This window comes from Passer montanus, unplaced genomic scaffold (genome assembly GCF_014805655.1).
Source record: "Passer montanus isolate IOZ18808 unplaced genomic scaffold, ASM1480565v1 scaffold24, whole genome shotgun sequence".
Classification (NCBI taxonomy): domain Eukaryota; kingdom Metazoa; phylum Chordata; class Aves; order Passeriformes; family Passeridae; genus Passer; species Passer montanus.
Genome location: NW_024367037.1, coordinates 861,801 through 887,738, shown reverse-complemented (window position 1 = coordinate 887,738; position 25,938 = coordinate 861,801). Strand labels below are relative to the sequence as shown.

General features: G+C 37.9%; 1 protein-coding gene across 6 annotated transcripts in view; it reads left to right on the top strand.

Moving 5' to 3' along the window:
- Positions 1 to 25,938, top strand: part of MOCOS (molybdenum cofactor sulfurase) — a 210,230-nt gene that overhangs the window by 115,082 nt on the left and 69,210 nt on the right. For all 6 annotated transcript variants that reach the window (XM_039711098.1, XM_039711099.1, XM_039711100.1 and 3 more), the window contains one exon: positions 6,935 to 7,011. In XM_039711098.1, the coding sequence (XP_039567032.1) occupies positions 6,935 to 7,011 (77 nt within the window). The remainder of the gene's footprint in view (positions 1 to 6,934; positions 7,012 to 25,938) is intronic.

The following is a 25,938-nucleotide window of genomic DNA, read 5'->3' as shown; positions in this document are numbered from 1 at the left end:
TAACAGGCTTAAGGGTTGCTAATCTTTTCAGTGCAAATGGGGAAGATTTTTCTGGATATATATAGTGAGCAAAGTTACCAGCTAGGAGTTTATCAAATTGCACGTAAGGGAGAAATGCACAGAAACATTTGAAAAATAAAAATGGATTGATTTATTAATTCAATTTTCTCCTCCACAAGTGGCTGGTTTTAGGGCACTGGATCTCCTTTCATTGTATGAAAAAAATCACTGTTCATGATTGTGTAATGTGCCACTAACAGAGGTAAAAAGGAGCTGCTGAAGTGGTGAGATAGGTGTATTATTCAGAGGTCTAACATTTATTACTGCCCTCCTACCATTTAAATTCTTGGCTTTCTGTAGTATGCTCCTGTGCAGGCAATTACACAAATGTTAGACAATTATGAAAAAATGGTTTAATGGTAGCATATGTGTCTGTAACAACAGTCTACCTCCTAAGTTTATTTACTTGCTTCAATGGCATTCACTGTGTGAAACAAAGATATTTATTCAAAATGGAGTGTGTACCTGAGATTAGTCATCTCTGGATCATATCATGTTCCAAAGATTTTACTAGTAGAGGATGAAAAAACCCGCAAACAAATTATTAGTCTTGGGAGATGCTGCCTTAAAGTTCAGCTCTTGGTGTTAATGTGACCAGGATTTCCCCTGGTTAAGAAAGTGACTAATACTGTCAACTAGTAAATTGCTAAAAATGAGAGTATCACCTGTGGGAGACAAAGCCAGGCAAAGGGAATCCTGTTCTCTGAAGACACAAAAATACCCTGGAAAAGTACATGAGAACTTGGGAGGAATTGATAAAAGTTCTAAAGAGCAGAGCAGAGCCCTAAAGGTTTTGTAGCCTAGTAATGATATATTATGAATTAAAGAAAAGCAAAACAAATTTCGGTCCTTCTGCAAATGTTGGGTTTTGATGTTGGAAAGCAGTGAGACCAATTAAAATCTGTTCCCCTGCTAATATCAGAGATGGCAATTACTAACCTAAGAACATGAATATAGCTGAAATCAGTCTGTTCCTACAGTCATGAGCTTCATACTGTATACCCTTGGTGCTGTTGTAATTCCAGAAAATGTCACTTTAGAATAAACATGAAAATATATAAAACATAAAAATTGAATTTGCCAGGACAGATGTTTCATGTGGTGATGGTATGGAGTATCTCTCAGAGCTGAAAAATAGCATCTGAATGAACTACCTTTAAATTCATACCAAGAACCTCTCTGTATTGTTGTATTTTTTAATTACATGAAAATAAATTAATTGAAAAGATGAAAGGAACTCATGTAACATCTCACTTCAAAGGGCAGCTCCATTCTTGAGGAGGGTTTAAAAAAAAAGAAAAAGAAAAAAAAAAGAAAAGAAAAGCAGCTTATTCAAGAAATATACATTCTCTATGGATTTGGTTTCTCTTTTACCTGCTTTAGAAACTCGGAAATGACTTCTGTTCATTTGACCTGAATGGAGTCATTACCCCAGTGTAAGGGAGAGTGGCAGCTGGCTGACAGTGACGTTTCCCCCATGCTCCTTTGTTGTACTGTGCATTGACTCAGCAATGCTCTCAAATGATCTGGATTATTTTTGACCTTGTGATGGGATTTTTAGCAAAGTTTCAGTGCTCTGGCCTGCATTCTGGATAGGAACTGCACATATAGAAATGCTCCTAGGCTGCCTCTCAAGGTGAGAACTAGAACACCGACTACCAAGTGTATACACATCAGTGTGTGCAGCCTGGGAAACAGACAAGAAACTGGAGCTCCATGCCCAGTCAGAAAGTTATGATATCATAGGAATAACTTAAACATGGTGGGACAACTGGTGTGAGCAGAGGATTGTAATAGATAGTTAAAGGCTCTTTTGTAAAGACAGGCAGGGAAGAAGAGGAGGAGGAGTCATCACATTCTAAGTCAAAGAGAGCCTTGAATGGACAGAAGTGAAGTACAGTGATTATGGAAGACTTATCTAATGCCTCTGGTTCAAGATCACTGGGGTCATCTCCGAGGAGGATCTTACAGGAGGCGTCTGCTATTGACCTCCAAACCAGGGCAGTAAGGCCAACAAAGCAATATTTGGGTCACCTAAGCAAGCATCAAATCACCTAGAACTCTGTTGGTGGTTGGTGACCTCAACACCCTAAACATTTACTGGAAGAACAAAGAATAGCTAACATATGATTTATCAAGTTTTGGAAATGTGTGGAGAACCACTTCCTTATACATATGTTAGCTGTGCCTGCCAGGAAAGAGGCTCTGCTGGATTTGCCACACACAAACCAAGAAAAACTGCTATCTATATCTCTAGCAATGGTTTTGTGATCACAATATTGTGGATTTTGGGATCTTGCTGAGCATGCTGAAGGTGACTAGTAAGACAAGTGGTTTAGATTTTAGAAGGGAAAACTTATTACCATATTCCAATATTTAAAGGGTGGCTGCAAAGGAGATGGAAACTCCATTTTATTCAAGGAATCACATGGGAAATATGGGGGCTAATGGAGTACAAGTTACTCCTGAGGAGATTCTGACTGGACATTCCCAATGAAAACAATCAGCCATTGGAATAATCTCCTCGGGAAAGTGTTGGATTCCCCAACATTTCACACTTTTAAGATTTAGCTGCACAAAATGTGCCATCTTCTCTAGACCATGCTTTTGCAAAGAAAGGTTGGACCAGATGATTCTTGAGGTTCCCTCTAACATGGTAGCCTATGAAGCCATAGGCCATTCTATGCACAGACAGAATGTCTGTACAGGATTTACTTTATCTGCACAAATGAATTGAAAAAAGCCCAAAAAAAAAAAAAACAACCCAAACCAAAAAACAAAAACCTCACACAACTCAATCACTCATCTGACTGCTAAACAAGTCAGCATCTCCAAGCTGAAAACAGATGCTTCCACCCAAATCACCTAAAAGACAGCCCTTGTATGTGCAGAATTGCTTATATTATAAAGATATTTCACCACCTCAGCATTGGTTGGTTGGTCTTGAGGGAATTTCTGAAGTCTTAAGTCAGGCTATACAACTCCAGGGTAATATTTTTGCCTTCCAAGAAATTTTCTCTAGGTCCTCTTTTCAAATATGAAGGATTTTTTTTTTAGCCCTTCAGCACTTTATTTCCTATCACATCTGTTCAGGCCAGAATTCTTGTAATGATATTTTGTGTAGAGGTGCCCTGGCCAAGGGCAGAATGAATTGAAACTGTCCAAGATGTCAGAGTTTCCTTCTGTATTTCAGTTGCCCTGAAGTGTGGGATGGTGACTTTAGAAAATACCATTTATATGCAGAAGTGTAACAGAGAAGTGTCATAACAATCAGTTGAATATAGATTCAAAGAAAGACTAGCCCATCTCCATCCCTAGGAAGATCCTAAAGGCAGGACTGCTCACTGTAAAGCAATACTTTTCTCTTGTGACTCAAAAATTTTTGCTTCTAAAAGCAGAGTTTTTGTGTGACATGGAAAGGGAGAGCGGTTCATCAGCTTCATAACTCCTGGACAGATGTTAAGCATGCTGCTCTGTTCTTTGTTATGCCACGAGTTGCTTAGTCAGTTTGTCAGATAGCAATTGGATGTGAAATGCTATTAGCGCTTCACAAACACAATCAGCTAAGCAACTGAGCTCATCCCAGACGTGATTAAGTGAGATCAATTATAATAAGAACTAGATAAGAGAGGTAAGCTTCTTGTTCCTTGGGTTGGTATTCCACAGTATTAGCCTTTGTAAGTATCCTTTATACATCATCAGCTGCAAAATCTTGATTACTTCAGGAAGTGGCTTCTAGACCAGCATTCAAATGAACTTCATCCTGAACTGATTATTCTAACACTGCAACTGCCACTGAGTGGGGAAACAGCTTATTTGAAGCATCAGTTGCACCAAACAGAAAAATAGCCATTGAAACCAGTGTTTTGCAATTCAAGGAGAATGTTTCCTCTCAATCTCAAATACGGTTAAATATTCTGAGGGACAGCTCTTTGTGTCCCAAGACGGGAACAGCTGCCCTTCACAGCATCATGTTTTGCCATGGCACTACTGCTATAGCACTTAAAGCTTGATGTGCTAAATATCAGAATTGATACATTATTCCTGAAAATTCTGACATGAAGTTCAACACCAGGTATACACTAAATCTAAAGGATACGTGAGAGTCAATTGCACTGGAAGTAGTGTAGATATACATATTACAGGAATAACACATATTTGTGCTTTGTTAATCAGAACAGGGAAGCTGGTAATGTAGGAATAGGGGGGACCATATGAACAAACAAAATAGAAGACAGGAATTTTACAAAATAGTCCATGTCTAAATTGTAGAAAGGGAGCCTTGCCATATCTTTGAGCAGATATGTTTAGCATTATTTTATTTTCTTCTGTGGCTTCTGGTTCTTGCCATGGAGGCAATATTTTTTTTTTTTTGTGATACTGAAAGACTAAATGCAGGATAAATATCATACCACAATTGGGCTGTTCTGGACCATAAGGTTTTACCAAAAGCCTACAACTCTATTTACCTTCTTTTTTTTTTCTTTTTTTTAAATTTGAGTGAAGATTCCTAAGCTCTGAACTATTTTCATAAAAATATTTAAGATCTTAGAAGAGTGACATGCATATCTCCATGCATATCTCCTATTGTGTAGCACTGGATGTACTGCAATTTTCTGCTTAGTTAATAATCCAGTCTGGTAAACAAAAATACAATTGTTCCCTCCCCTTTTGCTATGGGTACAACTCAGATGTCTTTGATGTTCTAGGCTGGCACCTTTGTTGCCCTTTCAAGTGCTTTTCTACAGTTTTATCACTATGATAGTGATAAAATTGTTGGGGATTGTGCAGTCTCCTTGATGGGCTCAGTGCCAGTGTCTCTCTGCTCTGTTCCAGTTCCCAGTGTTTTGTTTGCTTTGCTGGCCACTGTGAGTAACTGAGCAGGGCAGGACAGTTCCCCCTCATGCATCTTCTGTATAATCTCTCCTTGGCAGATGTGTGGGACCACTGTGACCTCTTCTGCAACCAGTGCTAAAGGTTTCTGTACTCAATTCCAAAACAACTGTTAGCCTCTGCCTTATCTTTTCTTCCTCATCCTCCCACATTTTTTAATGTTTTTTTTGATAGAGTAATGCTTCCCTCAGATACTGATCCACACGTCTCTTTGATAATATTCCTGGTCTCTTTCAAATCACAAATGGCCATTTTACATTTCATCACTGACAACCAACAAGAATTCTTCTCCAAAGTTCAAGATCAATTATTATTAATTAGTTGGGAAGATTCAGACATTTCTAGGATGGATTCTTTGGCCTATGCTATGTTAAAATATGTGAACAGAAGTGATCTCTTTTGGATCATTCATCCTTGTAGCAGTGCACCACTTTTCTCTTATCACATGGTTTATAATTATTTGCTGCCTCTATCTTCTTTTGTTGCAGCTGAACAGAGTATGATATATACACAATATTCTTGCTTTTTTTTTTTTTTTTTTTGTGTGGCCCTTTACCGAAGATTTTTGGAAGGTTAATATGTTCTTTACCTGCTGATGTCACCTGCAGTGTTGAAAATATTTGATAATTATAGATAAATAAAATAGGAAGAAAAGTTATGACAGAAGTGAGAGCTATTATATTATCCTATTGATGTTTATTTTATTAAAATAAAAGCATTTGATATATGACATTTTTAAAATTTGAGCCTTTTCACAAGACATACTTGTGGCACCAAAAGGTTTTAACATGCATTTTGAAAAATTATGCACCCAGGAAAAAAAATGTAATCATCTATTTTCTGGTGAAAAACGTATTCAAAGTATTTTTGCCCAAGAGTGTTTGTCTTATGTTCCACCTTGTCCACTAATTCTTCAATGTAGATATCATCTGATCTTTCTGAGAAAGATCCAAGTAACACCAGTTCCCTCTGGCAGTCTCATCCTCATGGTTGGAGTTTAATTTTAAACTAGAACCATGAGATTTGGGGCGGGTTCATTTCCAGCTGTAACTGTTACAGTTTGGGGCATAGCTCCTTCCTGAGAGACTTGCTGTGACCCAGGTTCAGCCTTGCAAAGTATTGAGTTCTGTACAGTTCTGACTGCATCAGTTGCATTATTCTGCATTCTTCTTTGTGGTGAAACAAAATTAATGATTTCTCCTTAAAACTGCTTTTGGACTGTGGTGCCCACAAAGCCTAAATGAAACATTTTGATGCCTCCCTGGTGTCCCTTCTCGTCCCTTGAATACTTTTGTATATCAGTTCCTGAGTATATTCTCACCTTGCAGCTTCAGTTTCTCCTCTTGGACTGTGGGAATGGCTGCAGTAGTTCATAAAGTCCAGTGGTTTTGCTTCTATTTGGCATTTCCTTTAAAAGATGATGGTAGGGGATGCACCCCTTCCCCCATCCTTGTATAATGCTCTTGTTGCAGGTCAGTTAAAAATTAATTTCCAGGAGAGGCTCACAGAGGGAGATTTGTTAGTGATCTCTTTGTCTGATTCCTCTTTGCACCAGATTACTGGAGCCTTCTAACTCAACTGTGTAATTACATTGGGGAGGGGGGGAATGCACACAAGTCTCCACCTGTTTTCTCACCTATTCCCTAAATTCTCAGAAGGTAACTTAGGTTTGTGACATTAGCTCATGACATATAACTGTTAACCATTACTTTAATGTAGGTTAGTACATAGTTACTCTATGTAGGAGAAAATTCTATCTTTCTATGGGCAAGCAACTGTTTATGTGAACTTCTGTTGCTTTGAAGAACATATCTTTCTGCCACAGGACACTACAAGACTGGGAGATGAATCCCTCAGGGAAGAGTTCCCACTCTGCAAGTTAGATTCACTGAATATAAAAATAGTAACTACTAAAATAGATTTAAAATCTGTACCATAGCTGCATGTTGTATTTACTGTGCTCATTTATTCCATTCTTTAGGTTTGAAGATGGTACAGTCTCTTTTCTTGATATCATTGCTCTGAAACATGGATTTGATGTTCTGGAAAAACTCACAGGTCAGTTAATATAACTCTAATACTGAAGACTGCAGTTCTGGATTTATGCTCAGGGCACAGGTCTGATCATATTTCTTACGCCTCTAGTTTAATTTTCCTTTCTAGTTTTACTATCTATGTTCATCATTGTGAAGATGAGACTTCAATGTAACTGGCTTATTTACATGCTCCCTATTGGATTATTGTGGCCTGGTTTGAAAGGAAAAAAAGGGTCCAGACTGTTCTGGATATATAAGATTTGAATACATCTCATCTGCCTCACACTCACAAAGATGCAATAGGAAAGTAACACTAGAAAGTAGCTGAGTAACTCAGACTGTTTCAGTCAACCTTTGAAGCCCCTAATGTGGAGCTAAAGCTGAAGTCCCAAGTAAAACTTCAAGCTGATCTTCAAGCCAGAAGCTGTGTGTGAAGAATGATATTCATGTGCCATGAGAAGGCATATTCCCTCTGGGATAGACTGCTGCTTGTTTGGCTCAGCACCCCAAAAGCACATCTCTCTGTGTTTGCTGCCATGGGTCAGGGACTCTCCTGAACAGGGCAGGAGATGACACCTGGCCAGGGAAGCTTGCTCTGCAGGCTGTGCAGATGCACCATGGCATGTTCCCACATGTAGAATGTGCCAGGTTAACAAAGGATGTTCCTGAAATGGGTTTCTTGATCAGGTATGTGTATTACTCAATGCGTAGTGTCTGAACCTCCCTTCTCCAGTGCACTCTTTGATTTCCTATATAAAGTCGTAAAGTGCATCATGATGTAAAAGATGCCTGAGTCCAGAGAGACATTGGCTATGTACTTTTCAGGTTAGTATAATTTCAGCTAGTGGTCTGTGGAGGTTTATTGTCATGATTTATCTGAAGGGTTCTGGTTTCTTCTTCTCCCAGTGCAAGGCTTCTGTGAGGAGTATTCTGTTAGAAGCTTCAGTTCTAGTTCATGTGGAAATCAATAGCAGTTTTCATCCACATCAATAGTCTGACTAAGTCCAACAAGTAAGGATGTTTTATTTTATGTTGCTCAACATGGAGACCAGGGATCAGTAACCAGCATTTAGTACATGTTCTTGTAGTATAGAATGCTTCTCAAATATGTGCAATCTTAAAAAAACATGTTCACTTGTAAAGAGGGCTTTGGTTAAATGTGGAGCATTGTCTGCCATGAATGTGAGATTTTATGATAGCACCTCTTCTGTTGTATTTTTCATCCATCTTAATCTGTTATTTGTGCCTATTTTAGCTAAACAATTGAAAAATCTCTTAATACTAGACTGAGGGGAACACTCAGCCTTGAATCTGAATAAAGTGGATATCAGTGGATGACAGCGTAGAAGAGAGGCATGAAAAAATAGTGTTGAGATCTTTCAGTTGTCCAAAATATGAACTGGCTCAAATTTTCGTACTTACAATTCTTTTATAAAGAATGAAAATCAAAAGTTTAGGAATATTTATATTTTAAAAATTTAAAACCATTTTTCCCACAGTGCTAAAATGTAGAAAGATGGGAAAACATTGACTGAAAGAGCAAACAAGAAGAAATCTTTATTGAAGAGAAGAAAATTGAAAAATTAAATTAAAAATGGTTTTGACAAATACTGTAATTTTAAAACTTCAGTGCTGCTGGTATAGTGCAGGTACTTTAGTAGACTCTAGTCAAATTCTGGAGTGCCACATTAAAAGGCAGAAATGCCAGCACTGCCTCTTTACAGATATAAGAGATTGGAGAAATCCATAGTGGAAGAAAAAATGGAATTCTGTAAAAGATTTTAATCACCACATGATCCAAAAATTTTCTGCAAAGTTGGGCTGGTCCTAGACCATTTTTCATGAACAAAGATGAATTGAGCTTTTGTTCCAGATAAGTAGGAACTTGCAACATGTTCATGCTAAAACCTTTGTGATTATGCTTACATGTATATGGATGTAAGTAGAAAAATTTCCATGTAATGTGTTTTTGTTAATTACAATTTAATCATACAGAAGGGAAATTAAACAAGCCACTCAAATGCAATAGTAGAACGTAGCCCAACTACAGTCATGGTTGGATTTTTCCCATCATAAAATGCATTTTTATGTGTCAGCTTTTCAAAGCTGATGTGAAGGGTGGCTCAGCCATATCAGGTCTCTTGGCTCTTCTGTGCTGGCTGTGAAACAAAGGTTTTGTGGGCCCTGCTCTTCAATTTGTGTAGGCATTGAATGTTCCTGGCACAACTGATGCAACAAGAGATTCAGGGATTTGCAGTTGCCATTCCCTCCCACCATCCTTTTCTCTCCTGAATGTCATTGACGACATGGAGTTTTGCAGATTATTTAATTTCTGTTAAAGCACAGTATTCCTTTTGAACAGAGATTATTAGCACTTGGGTGTATACAACAAAGCTGTTGCATACTGTAGAAGGACTTCATAATCCAGAAGGACTGCAGATTTGTTTTAAGCTTCTTTATACATATTTCTTCCACTTCAGCTGTCAGAGTTTTCAGTGGCAAAACGCACTGTCAAATGTGAATCACTTTTGAATCTCACTTCTCTCTACTGGAGCACTTGCTTTGCACTCCCCAAACACAAACAATGATTCTCATTCTGGGTTGGAAATAGCCTAGAGTAGAAACAAACAAAATAAACAAAGTGTTGTTGTTATTAATCGTGTCCTAATGTGTAATAAAAGCAGTGCTGAAGTTCTTTAGGGATGTGCTCTAGCTGGATTATTCTGGTGTAATTATGGAAGATAGGGAAGAAAATCACTAATGGAAAGTAACTCAGAGTTTTGTTAGTCAGTGTTGTGAAGCATACAGATCAGTTTCCGACTGATATCATCTCAATACCTCCTTGACCTGTCTCAACTTCCACTTAGAACAAAGTATATTTCCTGCCAGAATTGCATAATAATGTGCATCTGTATTTCAACCATTCCCAGAGGTCTTACATCTATAAGATTTTTAAACTTATGGTTTATGGTATGTATTTTTATTAGTAAATTTTCATCTGCTTTAAAAATGAAAATTAGTCAAATCATTTGTGCCTTATTGTTATAGGGTTTACTTTGATTATAATGTCTGTTCAGAAAACACTAATTCACTTCAGAAGAAAATATAATGTGTATGGGAAGAAATTTTAAAATGCAGACTAAGTCTTCTAAGGATGATGAATTGAAAGTTCCTTCAGATTCACCAGATGCTTGATTGGCTGTTACAGAATAAAGGTTATTTTGGCTTTCATAAAGAAAATTGTACAACAAAACAGCCAAAGCAAAGTGTAGTGCAGGATGTTAAATTGTGATGGTAGCTTAGTTTTTTAATTTTCTCTTTAGAACTTTTGTTGTGTTTTGCTCTGCTTTATCAAGGTCTGGTTGCAGTCGTGATGGGATGTTTGGCAGCCTGCATGTAATGGTACTGCACAAATTCTCAGGTGTGTTTTTTTTAAGCACTTAAGGTTATATAAATCATCCAGTTTAGGGGCCAGGAAAAAAAATGTTCTTCTAAGTAAGATTGTCATGTATTTCTGGGATTTCTTTTGTGAAGAGTTTGTGGTTTCATCCTACTTTTGTCTGGTCACATCACCTAAACTTGGACCAGGTTTCTTCTGTATTTTACTGCTTTCATGCTTAGTGCTGCTTTCATTCATAGTTTTAATGGATTTGGGGGTTCACTAATGTAAATACCAACTGTACAGTCCAAATATTTTGCAAGTGTGTGTAACTTTCTTTATACATGTGGCATTATAATAACAAAGTCGGGTTTCCTCCCTTGCATCAGTTGGTTGCTTTAAAATCTAAGTCATGGCCCTCTGATGAGTTAGAACCTCTACAGAGAAATTACCTGCACCTGTTCCCTTTTAGATTTGTGATATGAGATTGTGTTTCACTGTGAGGACTTTTACTTGTGTTTCATCTGTGTGGACACTGCTGAATGCTTTCACTGAAGTCAATGGGGCTATGAAAAGTCTAATATAATGGCCTGGGAGATAGGCAAGGAATTGGGATACTTGAGTTCCTTTCCTTGGCCACAAAATTTACTTTACATTTATTAAATCACATAAATACTAATATTAAGGGGAGCAGGGAGTTAAGTAACCAAATATGTTTTCAGATCTGCATTTAACCTCTGGATGGCATTTACCTTATCTTGCCATCAACACTGATGTCTTAGCTAATATTTTGAGTCTCACTGAAATCAGTGGAACAGACAGTGACTTCACCAGCCTGATCCCTCTGAATTTTTATAAAATTTCAAATGAGAGGAGTTAAAGCCAGCAATATCAGCTCTTTTCTTTGTCTATTAAAGGAGCTTAAATGATTAGCTTAGTGTGGTATAGGGCATTTCTTTAATTTTATATAACTTTTCTGCTAATGATCCTTTTGGGACTAGAAAGCTGAACTACCAGATTAGTTAAGGTGGAAATTGTGTTTTGGGATTTTTTTGCTTCCCTTAGATCCGCAGCTTCTTTTGAGCAGGGCAGGTTCTACACTTCCTGTGGCTGAAATAAACCAGTAAAGCATAGCAGGAAATGTTCTTGAAGAACCCTGAGGGGAGGTTTTGTATTTGTGAAATCTTTATCTGTCCATTACTCTAAGAGTGATTTCTGATTTCCAACGTATATTTCATGCTTCAAATCCAGGTTTATTCAGGTAGATGTTGCTTTCTCTGAGGGGGAAAGGCTCACAGTCTGAGCAAACTATCCTGCAGAGGCAAAAAAAAAAATTCTGTCTCCATGGTGCAAATGTGCCTGTTATGGTAAAAAAAGATGTCTTATATGAAGAATGTGTGCATACATCTGATTTCAGAAGTTTGTGGTGGTTTTCATTTTCAAATGTCTGGTTATAGCAGATTAGGAGGAAAGAAAGCTCAGTTGGTTCTTTTGCATCAAAAGAAGCCATTCTTGGGACTGTGGTTAATTAATTAGGAAGAACAGGCTTAAGTAAGCGTGCATTAATGGCTATGGATGAAATTAAAACAATTACAGAGGCAGCATTACAAAATGAGCAAGGAGGTGAGGCAGTCTTGTGCAACTACCTGGAAGTACAGCCAAGCACGCACAATGTGTTTGGAAGGCAAGTTTGGATTAATAGATGGGGGCTACTTTTTATACCGTAGATAAAAAATCTGTTCCCAGTTCTGCCTAAGGTAGCATGGTGAAATCTATCACTTCCAGGAAATAAAGCAGGAGAAATTGCTGTACCCCCTACTGAGAGACAATAAGACTAAGTCTTCAAGAAAAGCCACAAGAATATTAGCAGCAGTCAAGTGTAATGAAACAGATCTACTCATTGCAGTGCAATGATGCAGCATTGCCTACATATGGCCAAAGGATATCTTGGATAAGTACTTTCTGTCTGTAGTAACTTCTTCCCAAGATCATTTTCTGTGTCAGATACAGTTAGGACCTGAAGGACTTGTGATTTTCATTACAAAATTGTCATTATTACTGCTAAGAGAAAAAGTCCTATGAAACCATCTTTTTCAAAGGAGAAGTGACAGTTTTTAGACTTGGGTGCAGATCTTCCAAAGAATTTTTGATGCCTCAAGTGATAGATTAGGCAAGGGACCTTGTTATTCTTAGAATACCCTTTTGAAATGGGGAAAAAAAGTCTCGTTCAGCTGTATTCTTAAAACATGCATATGAGATATTCAAGAATTGTCTCTGTATAGTTCCAACTAAAACCTGGAAGGGAATGACAAATTAAATTGCAAATAAATTAATTCCACATCATTTTAAACAGGGTAATGTACTGCTAATTATTTTTTCCACATCTTGATATGCTAACAAGGAAATAAAATGTTACTAGTGGGTGATAATTTCCTTTACTGATAAGGTGAATGATTTTCTTACTAACATGCATCTGGAAAATGAACCTTAACATGGTGGTGAAATAATTCAGTTTTATGAAAAACTAGAGCACACAGGGACTAGAGAAAGATCAGTGTTTTGGTGTTTGTGGAAACGTCTGGCCGGTGTTACTGGTGCTCTCTTCAGCCATCCCTCAGAGATCTCAGGGTCCCACTCTAGTGTGTGCTGGCTACCATGGCAAGGATTACCTTATTTCTTTTCGTACATTTGTAATTTCCCAGCTAGCTGGATCCAGCTGTTTCAGCCCTTCATGCAACACAGAGATTTTATGCTAAATCCAAAGGGTCTAAATTAAAGCGAAATGAAATTTGCATATCGTGTAAAACTCCACTTGTTCAGCAGATCCAGATTATATGGTGCTAATCACAAACACTAGACAGAGTAAATCCTCTTGAAGTCACCCTGGGGTTAAGTCAAATGCTTTACAGTCTTTGACACATACCGATGAAATATGTAATCAAGTCTGTTTGACGTCCTCTCCTAATTATGTGTGTGTATTTTAAGCAGATGCTTTTCCAGCTGATCTGTGCCTTTTGAGTTTTTTTTTTTCATTATTAATCAGAAAATCATGCTCTATGTTAACGGCAAGTGCCAATTATGAGAAACTAATCTTAGTTTCTTTGCTTAGAAGCTGTGCTTTTGCAAATAAGACCATTGCCAAATAACATATAGATGTAAAGAAAATATGAGAACCTCTGAATGTTTTCCATCAGGGACATAATTATTCTACCATGCATTGCACTATTTCAGCCTAAAACTAAAATTTATTTTTTCCATGTAATGTTTTTTTTTTAGTTTGAGGCAAAAATATTTAATAAAGAAATTCTATGTTGGAAGTAGGAAGGACTGCTTTTTTTCACAAAGTTAGGATTTAAATGATAAAAGAATATTTTTCCAGAAGACTCTACACTCATCATCTCTTTCAAGAATCTTAATGTATAAACTTAGCCTTTCTTGAGTCCCCTTACTCAGTGAGATAATATCAGGAGACAAATTCAATATTTAACTAAGTTGGAAGTCACTGAGCTTTAAGTAAATGCCATTTTTATTGTGTCTATGTAAAAGTAGTCTTCAAAAAGGACTAGTGACCTAGTTGGTCCTACCCTGCTCTTCAGCTGAAGTATACAAACTTCCACTTGCATTTCACTGGAGTTGCAAACTGAGTATTTTCCCTTCAGTGTGTTTAGCAGAGACATCTACTGGCAAATTGTTAACTGGCATTCTCCTCCTCAGGTCCTATAATGCCATTTCTTACATCTCTGAAGGAGAGACCTGCTAATATGGAAATGACTACTTTGAAGCTTTTAGATGTGCTGCAGTATTAAATTTATTATTTGGGAAGAAGCGTTAAGTAGTGTATCAACAGATACAAAATCAGTAACGGCAAAATAAAATTTTCCTATTTTCTCGCTAATGTTACTTCCTGTTGAACAAGCAAGCTTCTTTTAGCAGAAATGTGCATATCAGAGAAAAGGAGTTATGATCCATTATAGATGAACAGGACTAATTGCAAATCATGTAATAATTGTCGTCAATCTCCATTGATTTTGATTCAGTCAATATAAAATGGAAAGAAGGAAACCACAGGGTATAATTGGGAGAGCTGTTTTGCCTACAGGGACTGGTTTCATGTCTAATGCTTGCTCCACACTCACAGTTTATTTTTTCAATAAAGATCTGCCTCAGCTGTCACCTTTGCCCAGTTGTTAATGGCTCTCAAAAGAGCCATTCTAGATAAGGGTTCAGCTCTTGTGTGCCACCTGCTCTAGTTGTGGTTTAAACATTTAGAGACTGTCAGGGTGGAACAAGACTCACACAAACAGAGCTACCAGCAAGTCCCCCTTGGGCTTAGACCCTCAAGAAACCCCTGGGAATGCATCTGGCAGCTTCTACAGTCCAGCCTTGCTACGCCCCCAGGAGACACTCACATACCTTGGGGCAGGCGTAGCCTTGCAGAGGTGCAAAAGCAGAACTGAAAAGACACAGATGATTGATTACATGGCCCCAAAAAAAGGTCTTTAATATTTCAAAATTAGCCTTTGCCTTTTTGGGTAACCTTGTGGATTCAAGACACTAAGTAGCATCTCATGCTTCCAGCTGGAGTAGGTACATTCTCTCACAATCACTACTGGTAAAATGTATTTAAAAGTCTTATCTGAGGTGCTCAGATAAGTGAATTTTTTCAGATTGGCTTAATTCAAATAAAATGTCCTTATTCTCTGAACCTACTCATCCTACTGAACCTGCTTTGGATGTTTGTGCACTACATTCCTACACGCACTCATTTTATATTACTCTAAGTTTATATGCATTTGTAATGCCATTTCAGCTCTGTTATGCTTTCAGGACTCTGTGTGTCCCTGCCTAATTCCAGATTTGAGATCCACACATCTGGTCATCCATATCATGCCCCCTATTCCCCATTTTCATCCACATCCTAATTTCCATGAAAGGAACACTTACTGGGCTAAGAATCTCCATTTGTAAGCTGCTTTAATTGCAATTGTGGCAATTCTGTAATAGCTGGGAAAATATTTTCTGATGTTTTTCCCTCCTTTCTCCTTTTCTTAGTTGTTTCCCCAAGTAAACTAGGTTGAGTATTGTCACAGGAGGGGGTGTGAACCATCTTTATGTTAGGAGGACTTTGCTACCATAACTACACTGACAAAACCTTTAAGGAAAAAAAAGCTATTTGCTTCTGAGTGTCCAGCAGCACAACTCACTATTTCAGTCATGATGTTCAAGCATTTCAACAGGCTGCTTAGGGAAGTTATGGAATCACTGTCCCTGGACGTATTCAACAAAGGCTTAGATGTGGTGCTTGGGGACATGGTTTGGTGGTAATTTGACAGTGATGGGTTAATGGTTGGACTCAATCTTGAAGACTTTTTTCAACATTAATGGTTCTATGATTCTATGATATAAACAGCCATAGTTTATGGATGTTAGTAGAGACATGGTAGTTGATGCCAGCTACCCCTAAATCTTTGGAGATGTTGCTTGAAAGGCTGTCATTTACAGGAGGGTTTGACAGATATCTTCAGAGTACAGACCCATAACAATTGAGGTAGTTTCACTCCTTGGACATGGGTAGTTCACACCTTAAAAGAACTTTATGCCAGAAATTAGAGAGTGAGGGGATCAGAATCATTGAGCTGGTTTTATTTATAAAAATAAGTTTTCATAAATGTTGGCAATACTCTACAGTGGTATGATCTTCCTTCTATACTGTATAAAGAAAAATTTGAGAAAATTAATTGTAGGTGAATGAGTAGACAGTGGGGTAGGTTGGGTGCTCACACACTTGTGTTTGAGCCTGTTTTGGGAGGGAGGTGGAAGTCTGCCTTGAAAGGTTGTTTTTTTTTCAATATAGTTCAGTTCACATAATCACAAAAATTATTTATTTTCCTTCTTGTGGCTATATGTTAAATTGTGAAACTTAGCTTCTAATTAGTAGAGGGTCAGGGCGCAAGGGTAGGTAATTTACTTTCTGAAATATACCAAAAATTGTTATATAGGCAACTGAAAACAACAGGCCAGTGCCTTTTCAGGGTGCTTCCAGGCACCTTTTTTAATTTTTTTTTACATTTATTTTCCCCTTTTTAGCTCTTTACATTAATGGAAGTTTCATTGTTGCTGTTTTTGTAGGGTTTTGGAAATAGTATCAGATCTCTTAATGGAGATGTCTTCAACTATTTTTCAACCCAGTTTCAATTGGAACAAGTATAATTAAGGTTTTTTTGGTGTAATTTCTTTCTTCTCCATTGTTTTTATTGTCTTGTGTGATAATATCTACTTTTTGTTTTTATTTTCAGATAAATAAGGTCTTCTAGAGAGACATGAAACTCAGATTTTACTTAGGCTCTGGTTTGCACAATCTGCTAATTCACCATCATCACTGCTGATTAAATGATTAAAAGATTTCGGTTTCCAGACACCCCCCCCACCAACCTCCCCTCCAAACCTTGGCCAGAGTTGATGTCTAGAGGCTGAATAGTCAGTGTACCTAGTCTGAGCTCAGGCAGATGGCAGCCCAACCTACCAACTGAAGTTTCATCCACCTCTGTCTCCACAAATAAAAATCACAAAACCCTTCAGCTGAGTGCTTGAATTCACAGTCCTTGTTAGGGCTCTGGGTGCCAGAGTTTGCCACTTCTGTCTTGTTTTCTGTAACCAGAGTACTGAAAGAGGCTGCGAAGCAGAGGCTTGAATTTTATGTCAATAGAACCTAGAAAACATGAGTAAGATCTAAAGGCAGCAGAGATCTCTGGTAATTTTATATTAACATAGTATGGGTGGAGAACAGAAGTTCCATGGACTATCTTAGAGAATAATGTGGAAAATACTTTAGTGCCACCCTATAAATCAGATGTTTCTTATAATCTAAAATGTGTAATGCAGTCCTGATTGCCTCACCACACAAGTACATCCACAGAATTGGAGGGTGCTCAGCAATAAGCAGCAGCACAAATGAGTGCTCACATGAATAGAGACTAAAATAATCAGTGGCATAGAGTGGAAGCCTGTATGGACTTAAAACCCTGCTCAGCAGAACACAAATCTCTGTGTTTTCCCACATATCTTTGGTTTCATAGTGTTTGCCATGTTTGAAGCATTCCCATAAAGCTTCCTGTTCCTGCTGTTCCACAGGACATTTGCTATTCTTAGAAGAAAGTCACCAGCAGAATTAGACCAGTGTTCAAGAAGCAGAGGATGGAAATAGGAAAAGAAACTACGAGGACAATCCAATTGTTCCAATGCCACTTGATTCAATAAGAACAATAACATTAAAAGGATTTGGGGTCTGCAAGCTGCTGTTGTCTGAATAATTTACCAAGTGTGCAAAAGATCGATGAGAGGGCCTTGAGCTAGCCAAAAGCCAGTGTTGATCTGGGCAGTCAAACTGCTGGGTACATCCAATTTTTAAGAAAAACAATGAAGTTCCAACTCCGGAATATCTTTTTCTTGATGTGGGTAATGCATCCATATGCATTAGATGTTTGGATTGTGCAAGTTTAATTGTGAGAAACATAATGCAAAGATAATGATTACTCAGTTAAATGGGTTGACATGTTTCTATTAATCGCTTTCATTAAATTACTAAGCCACTTAACTGTCTTTGGCATTAATACACACTACATGACTAGTGGACATTACATTGGTAGCAAGTCTGGAAGGAATTCTTACCCTTCTCAAGAAGTATCAGCTAAGCAAACTAGATATGTCTGTACATCCATCCCATACTGACAATGCAAAAGGTTGAATCAGCCTCACTGTAACTTGAGCAACCCCATTAAGGGGTGCACGATTTGACCCCACATCATGAGATTTTGAGAAGAAACCATAACTTTTTCATTATGTTCTGAGATTTGTGCTCCTATAAAATAGCAGTCCTATATAGGTAATTTTGTGTGTCTATATTGTGTGTGGTTTGGAACTGTTTTATCTTTTACATTGCAACAAGCTAAAATATAAGTGGCGATTTTCAAAGGACTGGCTTTGTCTGGCCTCCAAATTATTTCACTGTCCAACATGAAAGATCTGAAGTCACGCTGTATGTTTAGAATAAGGTATTGTGAGAAGGGTATGTGGCTGGCTTCCTCGGTTGCGGTTGGAGAGAGCTGAGGAAGAGCATTTCTTGTCAGCTAATCGGCAGATAAAAGCATCAGGCCAATGGCTGCATCCAGCACAGAAAGTTATCAAACTGAAAAAAGGATATAATTATTATTTCTCTTATGTTTCTCCCTCATGTGTACAAATAAAATAAACCCTATGTCTCCCCTCTTATTTCTGTACGACTCTGTGAGACATGTCTGCGAGGTGATGTCTTACAATGTCTCCCACGTGCTGTCCTATGGTAGGGCTGAGCCTGAGGTGCTAGGTCACTGCTTGAAAATGTGCCTGTGGTGTTCTGCAGTTCCTTCCTCTTCACCCTGAGCACAGGCACATCTGATTCAACAGAGCAGCTGTGCTTGGAGTGAGAGGCTGTGTGTTCTTCTGGGTCTCCATTCCCCCACAACTTGTCTTCCTGTTTTTTCCAAGTACAGAAGATGAGGTTTCCTGATGGTTAGTTGGTGCAAGCACAGGCAGTAGGAATTTCAGGGCAGTATAACAGAACAAAGGAAGCTAAGGGACAGGAAGTACATCAGGTATTCCAATCAGAAAATTGATGTTAAAAAGCTTAAGAGTAGAGGCAGCATTATTTTGTTTGTTCTATTTTTGTTGGGTTTTTTAAATCAAATTCCAGAGAAAAAAACTTGCTGTGATTTGATGCTCAAAAAATCTAAAAGCGGTGGGGGACACAATTAACAGATTGCTGCAATTTGTGAGGTGAAACAAGAAATAAATTTGGCTCATGGGTTTTAGTACCCAGTGATGTTTTTTGTCATCCTTTCTTGTGCTTGTGATGTTTGATAATGGATAGACAGAATGAGATAAAGTGTGGTAAATTTTTTGCCAGTGTGGGAGCTGCTAGAAGTTTATGGGAGAGAAAAGCATATGTAATATAACAGTAACAAAGGGCAAACAACATCAAGGGCAAAAAAATTCATTAGACAAAACATGTGGTCTTTAGTATAAAGCATTGTAGGTAGAGCAGCTGCTGAAGTGAATGAGAAATATCAGGGTGGATCTGAATAGTGCCCAGAAATGAGATCTATTACTATTTCTCTGAAGTCTTATTTACAACATAAAGTCAGATCACCAACTGATGTAAGGTGATTTATGGCCTTAAAATATTAATGGAATTAGTACAGCTGAGCACCATTAGGAATCTGTCCACTGAAGTCTCCTCCCACCCTGTAAAAACCAAGACTGAATTCCCGTTGTTGCATTAAGCTTGCCTAAGCACCCTGCATCATCCAAATGGCAAGCAGTGACTAAGCAATGTCGTATTTTAATGAATATTCAAGCATAGATACATTATTTTATTTCTGTTGGCTTTTTAATTTTCTAATGCCTTTTCAAGGTCTGTGCATCTGGAAGGGGAAGGGAGACGTTTGCTCTTAGAGGGGAAAAAAAAAAGGCACATTGCCATTTCATTTCTTTGTAGAGGTTCGTAATGCGATTACCAAAATGTGAATAACAATCAAATAATGCAGAGGCTTATTCCCTATGGATAGCAAAAATAAATTTCAGTCAAACATTTCCGGCAGAAATCTCAAATTTGTCATGCAAAGTACTTCTCTGCATTCAAACATAATGTATTTATGTGACTCAGAAACATCAAACATTAGGATAAATAGCCAGATTATAAGTACAGTCCGCTTATGAAATGATTGGAATAGAAGTGCAATTAATGAAACTGGCAGAATGGCTATGAAGCAGTGTTAATGCCTTGAGATTTAAAGAAAGCATCCAGATCTGCTTTACGGCATGGGGTGGAAGAGACACTTAGAGGTTGCTTGCCATTCTCCCTGCTAACAGTCTTTGACTACCTGTCTGTGACTTATAATCACATCAGAAGGAAGTTAGGAGCAATTTTTTGCAAGACTTTCCTGGGCTCAAATTTTAAAGGGAACTGAGGCCTGAGGGGCCAATGGGAAGAAAATTAAAAGATTGGCAACATCATCAATTCTTTCCTTCTACTGAAAAGCCAGTGTAACACTACATACTTTAAAAACCCCCAAAACCAAAAAACAAAATAAATAAGAAAATTCCAAACAAAACATAAACAGAAAAAAACAATAGACAAACCAGGAGTAGGGAAGAATGGTGAGTTCATATAGCTGACAAAAGGGCTGCTTTGAACTCCTTATCCCAACTTTCCCAAAACCACTTACCTCGCAGAAGTGTTCTCTTAAGTTGCTGCAGGATTTCTTTCCCCCAGATGAGTTGTTGAGTTTCTGTCTCCTTACTTGCTTTCTCTGCATCCTTGAAACAGAATGGATATAGTCTGAGATACCTGCATTGGATCTACTGATGTTTGTGAGAGGGTAGGTAGGAGTGGCATAAAGCATATAAAAAGGCAGGTTTTAATAACTGTGTGGGGCCTGTATTTCTGGGAATGAAGGGTGCATGTTTGGGAAAAGCAACAGGAATAAGCATTGCCTGCTCTGTATGAGTCTGTGTGGATGTGGTTTTTTTACTGGGCAGATATTCTGGAAATGTGCATCCACAGTCTGTGATCAGTGGATTGATTTTTCAGCAGATTTTTTTAGTTTTCTGTGTCTAGCAGCTAGTGGTGATGGAATAAGCATTTAAATTTTGTAAGGACCTTGGAGAACATGTTCAAGCAGAGGTTGCTGAGGGCAGGACTAGGCTCTGTTACCACTGTCTGATGGCAGAGGCTGACATTACTTTAAAGTAGTGAGAAGTACTGAGATTTATCTTCCTATTGCTGGAACCTCTGACACTACCTTTACGGATAATTTATTGTTTCTGTTCTTACTGTTGGGTTTCTTTTCCTCTGGTCTTATTAATTATTAGTACATCAATGTAACTTGATTAGCAGTAGCAGAAATTTTTGAATTTACCGTACTATACTATTGCAGGTAAATTGTAACAGTGTCCTCCAAATAATGTTAAATTAATTGTGTATTCAAATCTTAATTAAGCCTGCTCAACACCAAGGTTTCATGATACTTTGAATACGTTACTTCTTATTTGAGTAAATGAATGTATAAATAACAAACTTCAGGATGGGTTTCATGAGCTGATGAGCTGGTGCAGGTAGAATGCAAGTCTGGGTGACCTGTGCTTCGAATTGAATTTAAAGGATATGAAAGTACAAAAAAAAAAAAAAAAAAAAAAAAAGAGGAGCAAATGGGATTAGGGCACCTTTATTTACAACTTATACAACTTATATACCCATGGAGCTGGCATAGTTTATATCTACTTATCTGTAGCCTACAGATCTTTATGAGAAGAATTTACCAGAAAATTTAACCAGAAAATAGAGATGTTACTCTATAGTTCATCATATGGGAGGACTCCTCTGAAAAGGAAGAAGTTTTATTAGTCTCAGATTTTTCTTTTCCTGGCTTTAATGGGACCTACAAATGTTTTCCTCCAGAAATCCCTTTATAAACCTTCCCCTTTAAGTCAGCAATAATGAATTTAGGTGTCCAAACAACCTCTGTGCACTGAAGCTATACTTCCAGTAAATGTGGAATATTCTCAAGGGCCACATGAAATGTTATGAACTGGTGTCTTACACTGGTGATTCCCTCCCCCCAGGAGGTTCATGTGAAGTCCATATGTGCTCACATATGAGCTTTGTTTCTATTTTATGAAACTCATAGACTACAGAAAAGTTGACAATAGTCAGGAAGGAAAAGTGACAGTAGTCTTCCTTGTCCCTCAAGCAGTGCCCATGATGGTTTGTGACAAGGCACGTTCCCAAGGAATTGTACACCATCACTTCAACTGTTAAATCCTGAAGCTGATTTTCCTTGTGTTTGTGTGTTGCGGCCAACTAAGGGTCTACCAAATCTCAGAAAAGTAACTCTAGAAAGAGCTGAGTTTTCTGCAAAGCTCCTTGATGACATTGATACAGCCTTTGCTTGCAGATGTATTGGACAGCAATATATTTACTAGCCAAATTATTCTCTGACATTTCATTTTTATGAAATTTAAACCCCTTTTGGAAATGTGCCATTTCTGAGCTTTTGGGTTTGTTTTTCTTTTCAAAGAAATGTCATTGATTTTGTACCTAGAAAATGTGGATTGTGTACCTGGAAAATAAAAATATTTTAATTTGTTATAGGTTTTCTTGTATTTTTAAAGATGCTATTTTTTATACATCTTGTTAAATGCTGTCAAAAAATAATGAGATGTGGAGTTTTTTACTTTAGATTTTTTCAGAAGTCAAAACTAACCAACATGGTGAGTTTTTCAGTTACATCACTCAGAAGGTACTTGGTGGAAAGACACTTCTCTAGGACAGTGAGTTCTACATCTTCAGGAACTACAGCTACTACTTCCTTAAAACCTGCTTATAAGATACTGAGAAGATATTTGTTCATGGGCATTAACTTTGTGGTGATTTTTGAAAATTTTCACTTCACAGGAATTGCATCACTTTATATTTGCAATTCAAATCAGAACTACTTCTTAATATGTTAGAATTTCATATATAACAGGAATTTCATTTCTTGAGCAGTTGTGTAGAAACCCTGCTTTCCCTTCAAAGAGACTGAATTTTATAATACAATGAAGAAAGTCATAATCAAGTCTGGCTGCTCACAGGTTATTAAAACTGTTAGTCACTGTGTCCATATAAGAGAAGAATGAATATATCACTGAAAAACTAAACTGGCAGCATAAATAGGCAGGCCTTTTTGCTTGAATGAGTCCATATGTCTCCTCTAGGGCCACAGAGGGGGCCAAATGTTTTGCCCAATGGAATGAAGAAAAAGAGCTCTCCCAGTTCAAGGCTGAATGCTTTCTGGCAAGTTTTTTCTGATGTTTATGTGGAATTTCCTCTTTTTTCGGTTTGTGCCCATTGCCTTTTTTCCTGTCACTGGGCACCACTAAGAAGAGCCTGGCTTCATCTTCTTTACAACCTTCCCTTTGGATATTTGTGTATATCAAGTAGATCCTCACCTGAAATATCTATTCTCCAGACTGAACAGTTCCATCTCTCTCAGCTTCTCCTCATATTAGAGATGGTGTAGTCCTTATTCATATTTGTAATCCTTCACTAGACACACTCCACTACATCTTGGACAGGGAGCTGTCCCACCTCTAACAGATAGGAATAGAATACACATCCCCATTTCCAGCCTAAGACAGGAGTTCAAGACTGGACACAGCACTGCAGAGGTGACCTCACCAGCACTGACTAGAGAGGAGGGATAACCTCAATTAATGCAGCCCAGGATACCATTAACCTCCTTTGCCATGAGGTGATCAGCTTGTCTACTGGGACACACAGACCTTTTTCTAGCTCAGCTGCTTTCCAGCCAGTCAGGCCCTGACCAATACTGTTGCTTTGGTTTGTTCCTACCCAAATGTAGGACTCTGCATTTCTCTTTGTTGAGCTTCATTAATCTCTCATTATAATTGTCCAGCTTGTTGAGATCCCTCTGGTTGGCACTGCAATCATTAGTTGTATCATCTGGAAACTTGTTGAGTGTGCATGCTGCCCCATTGTCCAAGCCATTAATAAAGTTTTTTGATGGCAAAGGACTCAGTATCAACACCTGGGGTGGACTTTGTGCCATTGATCACTACTCTCCAAGCCTGGAAGTTAAGCTGTTTTTCAGTTCCACTTCATTGTCCACTTATCTAACCTGTACTTCATCTGACTGTTTGTGAGGATTTTATGGGAGAGAGTGTCAAAAAATTAAAATCAAGATAAACAGCATCCACTGTTCTTCCTTTATTTGCAAACTGGTCATCTCACTGAAGAAGGCTATGAGGTTGTTAAGCATTTTTTACTCTTTGTAAATCCTTGATGACTATTCCTGATCATCCTCTTGTCTTTCATGTATGAAAACAATTTCTGGACTCATTTGCTTTATCACCTTCCCTGAGACTGAGGTGAGGCTGACCACCTGTAAATTCCCTGAATCTTCTTTCTTGCCCTTCTTGAGAATAGGAATGACATTTGCTTTCCTCCAGTCCCAGTCTTTAGGAAATTCTCCCAGTCATCATGTTCTTTCAAAGATTATCAGGACTAGGTTTGCAAGCAACAGCCACCAGCTCCATTGGCATTTGTGGTAGCATCCCAACAGGGCCCATGAAGTTGCTTATGCCCAGTTTATTTTAAGGGTTCCATAACATGATCCTGTTCCCCTGATGGTAAGTTGTCCTTGGACTAGGCTTCTCCTCTGAGCTGAGGGCCTGGGATTCCCAAAGGAAAGGCTCACCAGTAAAAAATGAGTCACAGAAGACATTAGGACCTTTACCCTTTTCTTTTTCCTTTCTCAAGAGGGCTTCTGCTTGTAGAAATCCTTCTTGTTACCAGTTACATTCCTTACCAAATTCCTGGTTGCATCCATGTATGTTCAAACCATGGCTCTGTGTTCCTCCTGGGTCACCTGGTCCTGTTTCTACCTTTCTACTTCCTGTGTTTTAGTTTAGTGGGGAACTCCTTGTTCATCCATGAAAGGCTGCTGCCTTAAGTATGTTTCCTGCTTGCTGGAATGGACCACTCCTGATCTTGAAGAAGGTGGTCCTTGAAACCTGCTTTTTTTACCTGAAATAAATTTTTTCTTGTCAGGTTAAAACCAAATTTTTGCAGTTACTGATCCTAACTGTGCTGGGGAGCATTTCTGAAAAGCTGGACAAGGACATCAGCAACCGGGTAATAAAAGGCTTTTGAGTATGTAGACTATGTATCTGCTTCAGGAATAATTTAAACCACTACCAAGATTTCTCACTTATTTCTATGAGAATCAGGAAGTGGATTATTCCTGTGGTTCATGAGATCATTATGATATTCAGAGAAGAATCAATCTATGCTATACCTATGGGAATGGTAGCAAGGGAAGAAGATGGAACCTGTAAGCTCTTTATGGGCATAGTAAAAAATGATCATTGAAACTAATCTTAAATATTTAGAGATTAGCCCTTCCTGAAAAAGCTATCAAGGATTTAATAGAAAATAAAAGCTTTTCTATTACATTTGTAACCATACTCTAGCAATTAGAAGAGAAATATGAACTGGATATGGAATCCCATATGAAAGCATGAAATGCCTCCAACCTCTAAAAAGGAAAAATTTACTCTTAAACTATCTGGACTTTCACAGTAACTGCAGGGTAGCCAAACAGATTTGACTTTACTAGGTTTTTCTGTGAGTAGCCTCTTACAGGCATATAGCTATTAATGATGTTTAATTAATTACTGCCAGGATTGAGGTCTTAATAAAACTTTTATTTTCAAGCAATTTAAGAGGCTAGTGCTGATGCAGTAATTTCTTTAAGCAGAATATCTTCAATTTAGAGCAAACATATTGAAACTTTATCTGCATACACACCTGTTTTTCCATCAAACTTAAAATTTCTCATGTACATCTATATAAATATGCTTATGTACCTTTCCCAAATTCTTTTTTTTAAAAAGTGTCTTGCTAAGTCACTTAAGAAGTCCAGCAGATCTTCACAAAACAAACACTTTCATCTCTGTTATTGGATTTTAGTG